The 13673-nt window shown below is 37.1% G+C and overlaps 1 protein-coding gene across 1 annotated transcript in view; it reads right to left on the bottom strand.

Annotated features, from left to right (window-relative positions):
* The window catches only part of kif16ba (kinesin family member 16Ba), a 35554-nt gene extending 22535 nt beyond the window's left edge, over positions 1–13019 (bottom strand). Inside the window, exons 1-10 of the mRNA XM_062438050.1 lie at positions 12973–13019; positions 8448–8517; positions 8242–8355; positions 5870–5986; positions 3800–3897; positions 2787–2896; positions 2432–2574; positions 2178–2346; positions 1532–1663; positions 726–901 (exon numbers count right to left, since the gene is read on the bottom strand). Of these exons, the coding sequence (XP_062294034.1) occupies positions 726–901; positions 1532–1663; positions 2178–2346; positions 2432–2574; positions 2787–2896; positions 3800–3897; positions 5870–5986; positions 8242–8355; positions 8448–8517; positions 12973–13019 (1176 nt within the window). The remainder of the gene's footprint in view (positions 1–725; positions 902–1531; positions 1664–2177; positions 2347–2431; positions 2575–2786; positions 2897–3799; positions 3898–5869; positions 5987–8241; positions 8356–8447; positions 8518–12972) is intronic.
* Between the last annotated feature and the right edge of the window lie 654 nt (positions 13020–13673).

The following is a 13673-nucleotide window of genomic DNA, read 5'->3' as shown; positions in this document are numbered from 1 at the left end:
AGAAGGAAGGAAGGAATGAAAGGCAGATGGAAGGAAGGAACAGAAGACTGGAAAGAAAGAAAGAAAGAAAGAAAGAAAGAAAGGAAGGAAGGAAGAGAAGACACGAAGGAAAGATGGAAGGAAGAAAGGGAGGAAGGAAAGATGGAAGGAAGAGAAGACAGGAAGGAAGGAAGGAAAGAAAGAAAGGACGGATGGAAGGAAGACAGGGAGGAAGGAAAGAAAGAAAGTACGGATGGAAGGAAGAAAGGGAGGAAGGAAAGATGGAAGGAAGGAAGGACGAAAGAAAAAGAAAAAAGAAAGAAAGAAAGAAAGAAAGAAAGGACAGATGGGAGGAAGGAAAGATGGATGGAAAGAAGACAGGAAGGAAAGTGGGCCGGATTGGACTCCTCGGCGGCCCGGTTCTGGCCAATGGGCCTCATGTTTGACCCCCCTAGCCTTAAAACATCATTATTTTCCCTCCCTAAAGATCCTCATGTGTAAAATACAAAACTAAAGAAACTGTGAAAATACATCATTGTTCATCAAGGGAGGAGATAATCGTTCATTCATCGTAATCGAGGTTAAAAGTTAAATTAATCGTGATTTTGATCTTTGCCATAATCGCCCAGCCCTAGTAGCAGGAATAGTTTAATAGGATATCAAACAAAAATACAAGATGCTGCTTTTACAACCCTTATATGTATTATATCTGTATTATATGTGTATTTTGCTCGGCTGCTGTTTACCTGGTTGCCCTGAATCAGCAGAGCTTTGAGTCTGGCGATCTCAGCCCGCAGTTCTCTGATCAGCCTGACGTTGCAGTCCTCGTTGATGGTCGGCTTGTTGATGATGTTCTTGGCTCGGTTGGCGTAGCGCAGAGTGCTGAGCGTCTCGCCGTAGTTCACGTCAGCCGGGGAAACAGCTGCGATTAAAAAAACAAGAAAAGGAGATTATAAATTAACCTTTGTGTCGTCCTCCCGGGTCAAATTGACCCCGTCTGTTTTGACTGTTCCTTCTTTCCTCCCCCCGTCCTTCCTTCTGTCCTTCTTTCCTTCCCTCCTTATTTCCTTCCTTTCCTTCTGTCCTTCTTTCCTCCCTCCTTCCTTCCTTCCTTCCTCCCTTCCTTTCCTCCCTCTCTCCTTCTCTCTTTCTTTCCTCCCCCTACCTTCCTTCCCTCCCTCCTTCCTTCTTTCCTCCCTCCCTCCTACCTTCCCCTTCCTTCCTTCTGTCCTTCTTTCCTCCCTCCTTCTTTCCTTTCCTCCCTCTCTCCTTCTCTTTCTTTCCTCCCCCTTCCTTCCTTCCTTCCTACTTCTCTCTTTCTTTCCTCCCCTACCTTCCTCCTTTCCTCCCTCCTTTCCTTCATTCTTCCTGCCTCCTTTCTTTCCTCCTTTCTTCTTTCCCCCTTCCTTCCTCCTTTCCTTCCTTCTTTCTCCTTTCCTTCCTTCCTCCCTTCCTCCCTTCCTTGACTCGAGGACAACAGGAGGGTTAATAACATCCAGTAGGTACATTTTTAAAACATCTCTGTAATGATGGTTTTATTTTTGCTGCTCACTGGCGATCATGATGGTCTTGGCGTTGCCTCCCAAACTGTCCTTCAGCAGCCACGTTAACACAGAGTCTCTGTAGGGGACAAACACTGACTTCTTCTTCAGGTTGGTGTTCACGCCGTCCTGCGCCATGTCCGCTAGAAAACAGGAAACAGATCCTTCATTGAGCTGCAATAACTCAAATAATACAGAAGACTATCAAATCCACTGACATGAAGGCTTAACAACAGAGAGCTACTAAAATGGTACTGTTATGATATCAGATGTTAAACATGACCAAAGCTCCAAAACTTTAACGTATGTAGAAAGCAGCTGTCTGCTCAATAGGCTTGGTTGCTAAGTCGTTTCCACTCCGATATCTCAGATGTGATTGAGCTCCAACATGTACGGATGTGATTTTGAGAAGTTGAACATTTTGGAGTAAAGAAGGAGAAAAAGAAGTGAAATCCTGCTACTATAGTTAGTTTACGCTGAAGCTTTGGTTGCTAAGGTGGTTGCTAAGGTGGTTGCTAAGGTCTTAAAGAGACAGGAGCTAATACGAGGTTTTCGACAAGTAAAGACTTTAATTTCATTACAACTCAACACTCTAAAAAATGATTCCCAGCTGTCTGAAGTTTATCATCATGTGTATTTTCTTTGTTTGTTTCTGACCTAGAGCGGAGATGACGTTGCCGAGGGTAACCAGCGACTTGTTGATGTTGCCTCCTTCTTTCAGTCGGACGCCGGTCGCTCCGGTGGCGTCGGCTCGCTCGCTGCCGGCCAGATCGACCAGGTGGATCTTACTGACCGTCTCACTGGGCATCTCCGCATCGAACTTAGCCTGAGAGCGTAAACACAATCATTTATTATACAAAAAAACTACTTTCAAGATCAAGATTCCCTCTAAATGTTCAGTTCCTGCCGACCTGCGTGAAGTTGATGGTGAAGATGGCGTGCGAGCGGCTGCTGACGTCGTTCATGCCGGTGCTGGCGGTGGTGCGGTTGATGTTTCCCGCCTCCATCAGCTCCTCCACGTCGCTGTAGTTCTGCACCAGGTGTTTGGACAGATCTGAGAACAGGAAGTGGAAGGGCAAGGAGACACGAAATTTAACACATGGACATATGGAGAAATAAGAGAGGAAACATGTTGGTGAAATACATCTGAGGAAGCATTTAAACTGGAAAAATAACACCTGATTCCAGAAAAAGTCAGCCGACTAAAATTAACTTATATTAAAATAAGTTACAGAATATTTTCTCATTTAGTGTTCCTGTACTGACCCTCTACATACGGTCCGTCTTTGGGATGCTCCCTGACTCTCAGGTTGTAGGTCTGAGTGGATTTCCTCCTCAGCAGGTCTCTCACTCTCTCGTTGTAGATCTCCAGGTAACTAAAGGCAAAAAAAAACAAGAAGAAAGTAAGACAGATCCAAACTTTACTGCTCAGTGTCTGAAGTTTGAACGACTTTTGTAGTTCTGCTCAACCGTTTGGTAGAAGTCACTTTATGTCATGATATCTGCTCAAAAAACAAAATCTATTGAACCCATTTAACTTATAGCTCAATTTTTAGCACTACCAGTATGAGGTATGTAATGCACAGACAGACCATCAGATTGTGTTATGGTTGCTATAGATACAAGTTGTGTTATGGTTGCTATAGATACAGGTTGTTCTATGGTTGCTATAGATACAGGTTGTTCTATGGTTGCTATAGATACAGGTTGTGTTATGGTTGCTATAGATACAGGTTGTGTTATGGTTGCTATGGATACAGGTTGTGTTATGGTTGCTATAGATACAGGTTGTTCTATGGTTGCTATAGATACAGGTTGTGTTATGGTTGCTATAGATACAGGTTGTGTTATGGTTGCTATAGATACAGGTTGTTCTATGGTTGCTATAGATACAGGTTGTGTTATGGTTGCTACGGTCTGTAAAACATCACATTTAGGCTCAATGAGGAAATAAATCCATGTCTTATGTTGGCATGGCCTCAAAGAGGAAGGAAAAGCAAAGACATTATTTTTTAAAATAGCACTTTCTTGGTGTTGCATACAAAGGGTTTAATCTGCCTTTTAGTTAAAAGTGCTTTTTGACGCATCCTATGTCTGAAAAATAAAACCAGACATGCTTTTATTGTCCTTGTAGGTTAATTTGTTCTGGGCTCCATCTGTCCTACAGTTCCACAGAAGTTAAACATCTTAAGAACACAGTTAGTGGATCAGTGAGGGTTCATGACGTCACCTTCTCCTCTGCATATCAAGTAAAAACATCTGGTTGACTCTGGACTCACCTGACTTCTGTGCGAAATGAAGCTTCATCCCATCGAGTTGCGTCTGAGATCCGGCTGAACAAACCTTCACAGATCCTCGGGATCAGACCTGCGTCTCCCTGGAAACAACCAAACAAACATTCAGTTATGATCCGACATCAAACACACAGAAAATTAACACCAGAGAGACGTTAAAGCTGATATGTAGCTTTTTAAAACTGCAGTCTCCAAACTCTCTTAAACTACATTTCCCATCAGCCCTGTGGCTTTATGTCAACCCTTCTTCCTCAATGAAGAGAATAAATGTTTTCTCGTGTTTCTTTAACATCTTTTATCTCCACACAAGTTTCTGTCTCTTAAAGATGCTCTCAGGTGTAACTACACCAATAATCAGCCTACAGAAATAAACTCTAACATCTGTCCTCTGTGCTGAAGTGAAACTGGACTTTTTAGGATATGAAACAATGAAAATGACACAAGCGACAGTTAGGGCACTTAGGTATAGACCCAAATAAACCGATACCAAGTAGCATCTAAACGTCTCCCGTCATACGATACCTGCAACCGATCCTTTTTGCACCCACAGCTAGAAAATATGACTATTTATATGTCTGTCTCTAGTATAACCGACTTTAGTGCTTCTACTCACATGATTGGTATCTAATGAAGTACTAGAAGAAGATAAACATCAATAATTTATTAGAATAGTTGCCTGTAAATTTGCTGTGATTCTGTTAATCATAGTAGTTTTATCCTGTTGGGTGAATCTGACTTTTTAAGCTTCATTTCCTGTAAAGCAGTGGTCTCCAACCCTGCTCCTGGAGAGCTACTGCCCTGCATGTTTTAGGTATCTCCTCACTCTAACACACCTGATTCTAATAATCAACTCGTTATCAAGCCCTTTGACGAGCCTCAGCTGCTTGATAACGAGTTAGAGTGAGGAGATACCTAAAACATGCAGGGCAGTAGCTCTCCAGGAGCAGGGTTGGAGACCACTGCTGTAAAGTATTTCATCAGTACTGTTGTATAAATAAAGTAAATTCAGCCTCCTAATCTCAGAGAACCAGAGCAGCAGGCAGCTTGTTTATTGACGTCGCAGCCGAGAGAAGATAAGATCGAACATACGAGTAAAACCTAACTACAGTCGGACTCGTCTCTTTTACTATTCAACTCTAAACCCAACAGATTAAGAGCAGACGGATCGTAACCTTCGACACCGGACGGACAACTGAAGACGGGCAGGACTCAGGAGTGAAGTAGAGACAGTGATTAAAAAAGATGTGAAGGGTGTTTTACACACACACACACACACACACACACACACACACACACACACACACACACACACACACACACACACACACACACACACACACACACACACACACACACACACACACACACACACACACACACACACACACACACACACACACACACACACACACACACACACACACACACACAACGTCCTGCTGCTCACTAAAGTAACTAATGTGGATTAATCTGCTGCTGAAATTAGTCCCCATTAAATGCTCTATTTCCTGTTTATTACAGCGACCAGCTGTTTCAGGAATTAGGAATTATAGATTAATGAGCTGTTTTTAAAGGTTCATGTTCAGTAGAAACCAGTGAGCTTAAAGCTGAGAGTCACAGACAGTCAGAAAGGGTTGAGAGATTGACTATAATGTTGTTTTTGGTATTTTATTTTTTAGATTTGATGACAATATTGTAGCTGCAACGATTGGTCCACTGACAGGAGAATAATCACCAACTACTTTCATTTCATTTTTATAGAAGATAATGTTCAAATTCTCTGATTCCAGCTTCTTAAATATGAATATTTTCTATATATATATTCTTTAGTTCTCTGTGACAGAAACTGGTGAAACTGTTCTTTGGCTTCGGGGAGCTTTGGACTCATTATCTTTAAAGTGACAGTCATTTAAATCTGAGTCGAGGTCAAACTAACGAGCCGGAGCCTTCAGAGACCATTTGGACTCTGAAGCTGTTGAATCTCATCATCACATCTCTCTCTCCGTCTCTCTCTATCTCTCACTGTGAAATAAAAAGAAAGTTAAAGTGTCTCACTGGATTTCCCATCATGGTGTAGGATTTCCCGGAGCCGGTCTGACCGTAGGCGAACACGCAGGCGTTGTAGCCTTCGAACGCCGCCTTCAACACATCGGTGCCCAAATCCTTAAAAACCTGCGAATGAAACAAGACAAAAAGAAACTTTAATGCAAGATCACCGTTAGCTCACATGCTGTTTGTAAAAGCTGGATATTGATTTATTCATCAGTGTAGTTGTTATGAATGAAAATGTAAAATACATGAAGAGGACTGTGATTATTACTCTGGTTGTTGTTTAAAGCTTTAAAGGTGTTTTATTGGCTTTTTCGAACATATAAACCAGCAAGAAAAACGATTAAAGTAAAAGTCTCATTTTATTGAGATAGATCATAGACTGTATATAAGTAATGGACGTAACATCCGTGGCGTCACCCATTGGTTTGTGGACTGCTGCTCGGAGGCCAATAGTATCGGATCTGAGCAGCGCCATCTTGAACATTTCAGGTGCATGCTGGGTAAAATAAAAACACGGATTCTACTTATATGGGCATCAGGAGGAGCATGAGTCGCCCTCCTGAACCTGTGAACCAATCAACCTGTCAATCACCACGTAGCCACGCCCTAATGCATACCCTGCTTTATCGTCACATATAAAATCAGGGAGGCCAAAATGTCCCAAATGAACATCATACTGCATTGAAGAAGGCTTTAAACTAGCGATTGAGACCATAAACACATTTTGAAAACGTTTACTGAGGTTAGAAATCAAGTGAGAAGTTGGTGAATTCTCCATTGACTTGTATAGAGACGGAAGTCCTTTTGACACCAAAACGGTCGCCCCCTGGTGGCCTTTTGATAGAATGCAGTTTTAAGTTACTTCCACGTTGGCCTCATTTCAGAGGACCGGAACTCCCCGCCTGAGAGAGATACAGGATAATAACTACAAATGGTTCCCAAATGCCTCCAAAGGAGACACATATTGTTAAAGTTTGAGATGCTGAATCCACTGAATCTGATTCCCAACCAGTCTTGATTTAAGGAGGCGTGAGACACTCTTTTGTTTAAAAAAAAAAAATACAGCATTCAATTACTATCTGTGAGCTAAAGTAGCGTAAATGTTATTGTTATTTATGAGGAGCTGTAAACATGAACACAGACTTTACTGTTTGTTAAATAACCTGCTGCTTTTGAGAAAATACACATTTAAGAACAATCAAACAGCTGATAGAAGGTTAAATATCAGGGAGAAGAAAACTCTAATTATTGTCAATAAGGGAAAAAATATATATAGTTTAAAATACAAACATAATACAGACAGAATTTGTATTAAAAGTTCATAATAACACCAATAAAAACTCTGCTGAAAACCTTCCTGCAGTTGTTTTTGTCCCAGTTTGAGTTTATCAGCTGCTCCGTGCTGTTGATAGTTGACTCAGTGATATGAAGAGGCTCCCTGAAGGATAAACTAGAGATAAGCTGCTTCAAAGCTACTAATTTATAACTATTTCTGTTGTTGTTGAAGAACTGAAAACCCAATAAAAGTTAAATATTAATAATAAACAGAATAGAAGAAGAGACGTTTCAGCTCCCACTGAGTAAGATTCATGTTATTAGTTTCACTCCAACATTTCATCAGACGTATTAAGACGAGTTTCAGGTTTCTGTAACGTGATCCGTCATGTTTGAGTCCTGAGTAAACCCTGCTGCTCTGACCCAGAACATTAATCCACTTCTGTTCCCGTTAAATCAACCAAACAACAAGAACTAGAGGAGATTTACAACTCAGAGCTGCAGGTTTAACCACATTAACCCTTTAAAATCCTGCTTTTCTTGCTCAGGTTTCATCTCCCTTTGATTATAGACTCAGGTTTAAAACAGCAGACTATTAGTCAGTTAATCAATTAATCAACTAAATAAACATTTTAATTTAAGCAAAAAACAATAAATATTTGCTGGTTGCAGCTCCTCAAATGTGAAGATTATTTAGCTTTAGTAACAGTAGAAGGAGTATAATAGTAGTAGTAGTAGTATAATAATAGTAATAGTATCAGTATAGTAATAGTAGTATTAGTATAGTAGTAGTAGTATAGTAGTAGTAGTATAGTAGTAGTAGTATCAGTATAGTAATAGTAGTAGTAGTATAGTAGTAGTAGTATCAGTATAGTAATAGTAGTAGTAGTATTATTAATAGTATCAGTATAGTAATAGTAGGGTTAATAGTATCAGTATTAGTTAGATGCCACTTAATCTCTGCCAACATGGAAACCTCAGAGTTCATCGTTCTCTGTAGATAAACCTGCATGTTGTTAATTCTCAGTGTTTTAAACCTTCAGACGAACTTCTTCAGTTTTCAGATAACGTGAACTCGTAAGTTTGAACCTTTCGTTTACCTTCTCCTGAGAGACGAAGGTGGAGTTCTTACAGTCCGAAGAGTCGTAGGAATAGTCGTAGGTGAAGGTTTTAGTTCGATCCCTCGTCGTATCTCCTGCGATGCCTTCAGGGAGCTTTAAAAAAAATCAGACAAATTAAATCAAATGACAAGTTCAACTTTAAAAAAGGTGTTGAGCTAATGTCTAAGGCTGAATAAATAAAGCACCTTCAGGTTGGTGATGGAGGTTTTGGTTGCTTCCATCTTGATGATGCATTTTGCGGTTAAATCTTTCTCCCTGAAAAACAACAAGAAAACACATTTAACACATTTTAAATAAGAGATTTCTGCTCTGAGTCAACTCAATTTATTTCATATTTTAGTTTTTTTTCCCCAGAGATTTTTTCCGAGATGAATTTTTCAGTATGTCCAAAAGACAGTCTTCCCGCCAATTTTTCAGTATTTCCAAAAGACAGTTTTCCCGCCAATTTTTCAGTATGTCCAAAAGACAGTTTTCCCGCCAATTTTTCATTATTACAATGACAATAACAACATATAATATAAGGATATAAAGAATAAGAATATAAGAAAAACAAACTATACATAATAAAATAGCAAAATAAAATAAAATAAATAAAATATAATGTACAAAAGTATATACAACAGATTGGCAGTGTTGATTTTAGTGCCAAGTAAATGTGCGATGTGTGTAACTGTGTGTAGAAAATAAAGTGCACAGTGACTGCAAGTTATTTCCAAAAGACAGTTTTCCCGCCAATTTTTCAGTATTTCCAAAGTCGAATTATCATTTAAGCTTCCTGCTAAAATCTCAACAACTATATATCGGTATCAGTGTTTATGTCGTCCGATATGTGCTGATATTTATTATAGATATATATAAGCAGCTTTTTATGTATATTTAATAAATGCTTCCATTGTTTGCCTTTCTGTAATCCCTCCTAATTTAAGTCACGGTGTAGTTTCCTGTCTTTGTGCACTGATGTCATTTTATTTAAACGTTTATTATTAAACTTTACAATATCACAGCCTCTGTTACATATCTGTGTTTGGTAACCACATCTGAAAGAAAAGGTGTATTAATCTAAATGTTCTGTATTTGGGTCAAAGACGTGATGCAACTCAGCGTCCTATTGGTGTAACCGGTATTTATTCTTATAAATCTGATTATATATACAGGAAAATTATACTGAACTAAAATGTGGAATAAATATAATCAACTTTTAGTAACACAACACTGATTACATTGATTTGTAACAATTTTTATATAATTTGTCAAAACTTATTTAGAAAAAGATGTTTTTAGGATCAATCTGCTCAATATGACACAATGCTTTAAAATGTAAATGCAGAAATACTTTCAAATGTTTCCTTTATTCCTCTGCTTTCTTTCTTTTTATTCCTCTGCTTTCTTTTTTTCTTTGTTTTTCTTACATTCTTTCTCTCTCCTCCAATTTCTTGTTCTTTCTTTCTCTTCTTCCTCTGCTGTCTTTCTTTCCTCCTACTTCTTTTTCTTTCTCTCTCTCACATTTTCAGGAGCATTCAGTCTTACTTTTAGTAAAAAAAAATGGTGCAAATGTCATTTCAAATGATATAAAACCAACAAAAATACTAAATGTACATTTTAACAATAGTTCTAACTGATTTTTGTATCATCTTGCCAACACGTATTAGTCACTGACTCACATATAGATCTATATATATATATAGATCTATATATATATATATATATATATATATATATATATATATATATATATATATAGATCTATATATAGATATAGATCTATATATATATATATATATATATATATATATATATATATATATATATATATATATAGATCTATATATAGATATAGATCTATATATATATATATATAGATCTATATCTAAACCCGGCATCAGTCTCAATATCAACTTTAATAGTAAAAGTAAAGATTTCTCTCAACCAGACACAAAAAGTTAAATTATTCTGTTTGTTTTCTTTTCTTTATCAAACTTTGAGCCCAGAAGACAAAAATTCAGACTTTTCGTCTCTGATAGATTTAATAATCAGGACGAGATGAAAAATAGTCAAATTAACCTTTTGAACTCTGATAGTTTGCTCGGTTTCACTCCTTAAATAAACAGATTCATGTCAGATTCACTGCATGAGTTACATTATATATATAATGTATATATGATACTGTTATTTTCAGAGTAGGTTAGAGTACTCGTACATCATAAAACAAAAGGTTTTACCTAATTTTAAGCTTCTATAAATTCTGTCAATTAATAAACATGTTTGGATCTTTGACACTAAGGTTACAAACAGTAGCTGTGTATTTTTACCCTGTTTTTGTCTAAATCTGGTAAAGTTGTCTCCATTAAAAGTCTGCAGTACTACCTATTAACAGTGAAGCCATAAACACACAGACAACTATCACTGATCACTGTGAGACTTATAAGAAAAATTAAAAATGTGAAGTTTTTAAGCCTCTTTTTTTAGATTTCTAAGCAGCTTTAAAAAGGAGCATATGTGTTGTTTTAGGTTTATTTCTACTCTTGTTTATTGTATTGTTTGTATTGTTATTATTCTTATATACAGTCTAAGCTAAAACACATCTAAACTATAGGTTTGGTTACTTTTACTTATTACATTAGTATTCTATTGTGTGTTTATATACATAGAAACATATATCTTTGTTTTATGCTGCGTGTATAAAGCACTCTGTGACTTATACCTCTTATTATAACTTTATAAATAAACTTGTTTGTCTGTAATAATAAAAAAAGCACATGAAACTTTGCTCAGTGATAAATGTTTAGAGATCAGCTGAGATCAATAAAGAGTCACATGACTGAATCTGATCTGGATCAACATGTTTAAACTGCAGACGGAGTTTAGTGTCAGAAACATCCTGCAGGATACACAAGGTGTGTCTCTGTGTGTGTGTGTGTATGTGTGTCTCTGTGCGTGCGTGTGTGTGTGTGTGTGTATGTGTGTGTATTGTCTCTCTCTCTCTGTGCGTGTGTGTGTCTGTGTGTGTCTGTCTGTGTGTGTGAGTGAGTGTGTTTGTGTGTGTGTGTGTGTGTTTCTCTGTGTCTCCGTGTGTATGTGTGTATGTGTGTATGTGTGTATATGTGTGTGTGTGTGTGTGTGTGTGTGTGTATATGTGTGTGTGTATATGTGTGTGTGTGTGCGTGCGTGCGTGTCTCTGGGTGTGTCTGTTTGTATTGTCTCTCTCTCTCTGTGTGTGTGTGTGTGTGTGTGTGTGTGTGTGTGTGTGTGTGTGTGTGTGTGTGTGTGTGTGTGTGTGTGTGTGTGTGTGTGTGTGTGTGTATTGCCTCTGTGTGTAATTGCCTCTGTGTGTATTGTCTCTGTGTGTGTGTGTGATTATGTAATACTGTGTTGTCTCATTATGAGTGTGTGTAATATAAACGGAGGATCAGGTTCAGTAAATGTTCTGAAGGTCACTGCAGCCTAATGATTAAACACATTATAGTTTATATTTTCATTATTTATTATTATTATTTATAAATTATCTCTTTACTGGTTTAGTCTATAAGATGTCAGAAGAGTCGTAGTAAAATATAGTTTTGTCTAAAATCTTAATATATTCTACTTTGTTTTCATAGAAGAAGAAAAGAAGCAAATATTCACATTTTTAAAAAATATATAATATTCAGAAAGTTAATCAGTAAATATAAAAGTTGCTGCTTTTCTTGGTTTTACAGTATAAATAATGTCATATATTTTATAGTTTTGCACTGTTGGTCAGACGTGCACATCATCAATTTATATGTTAATTATTCATTATTATTTATGGATTATCTCTTTAGTGGTTTGGTCCATAAAATGTCAAATAAAACAGTAAAAAAAAAGTCAATCACAGCTCCAAAATCATCTTCTACTTTCTTTTCATTGAAGACGAAGAATAAAAGCAAATATTCACATTTTTAGTTGATCTAAAGAAAATTAATTAGTAAATATAAATGTTGTCAAATGTGAGAAGTTGCTGCTTTTCTTCGTCTGACAGTAAAGAAAATAAATATTAAATCATATTTTTTGAGTTTATCACTATAGGTCAAATAAATGAGGACATATAACAATAATATATATTATTATGGATATTAATAATATATAATACTGAAATATTGCTCATTGCAGTTGTTCTATTGAGAAGAAGGACATTGATTAATCTATTTATTATCTAGAGAGTAAATTCTTTAGGTTTATGGTGTAAAAAACATTTACATTCACACTTTATAAAAGATCATATGTGATATTAAAATAAGAAAACACAATAAATAACATTTAAAAGCAGTAAACACAACATTACACACATTTTATTTCATGCTGAAATGTTGTGTTTAATGCTCTTAAATGTACAAATTTGACCCTAAATATTAAAACAGGGTTAAGTTAATTAATTTTATACTATTAACTTTAAATGCAGGACTTTAATATTATAATATAGATACTTTAAATCCTGTAAATAACCTAAAAAACTGTCTATTTATGACATTTAACCCATTTAAATGTACAAATTTGACCTTAAATATTAAATGAGGGTTAAGTTAATTTATCTGGTGTCACTTTAATACTTTTAACTTTAAATGCAGGACTTTATAATAATAATAATATAGTGGTTTTAATACTTTAAATAACCTAAAAACAGTCTATTTATGACATTTAACGCATTTAAACGCACTATAATAATTAACCGGTTAATCTCGGTTCTTTACTCACCGTCTGTTCATCGGTCTGACCCGGACAGCCACCCGCACCGACGCCATGGTTCATCCCGGTGTGGTTACTCTGTCTCCGGTCCCGGTATGGGTCGCTCTGTCCCCGGTAAGGCTCTTTATACTCCCGGTCCCGGTTAGCTCCAACGGCTAACCGCAGCACCAACCGCCGGATAAAGGGGTCAGAAGTCGGTCAGATAACCGGCAGACTGACCGTGGAGGATAGACAGATGATGAAAGAGAGAGAGAGATAAAGGGATAGATAAAGAGAGAGGGAGAGGTGGACAGGTACAGGTGTTATCGGAGGCCCGGGACTCCGAGTCTCTGTCCCGGTAACCGGCTCGGCGTTAGCATGTTAGCTCCTCTTCATCAGCTGACATAAACAGTGCAGCTGTACGGAAGCTCAGAGGAGGAGCTAAAACGCGAACAACATGATTTGTTATTGGAAGGTTGTTCAACTATTTTTATTTGTACAAACATAATGTAACATAATAAAGTAAATTAAAGTATTACAGTAAAGGTACATAATACTGCAGTACTTTTACTGTAATACTGCATACTACATCACTCATAGTACTGCAGTACTTTTACTGTAATACTGCATACTACATCACTCATAATACTGCAGTACTTTTACTGTAATACTGCATACTACATCACTCATAATACTGCAGTACTTTTACTGTAATACTGCATACTACATCA

Source organism: Scomber scombrus, chromosome 2 (genome assembly GCF_963691925.1).
Source record: "Scomber scombrus chromosome 2, fScoSco1.1, whole genome shotgun sequence".
Taxonomy (NCBI): Eukaryota; Metazoa; Chordata; class Actinopteri; order Scombriformes; family Scombridae; genus Scomber; species Scomber scombrus.
The sequence above is the reverse complement of the archived record's forward strand: the minus strand, read 5'-3'. Positions and strand labels throughout refer to the sequence as shown.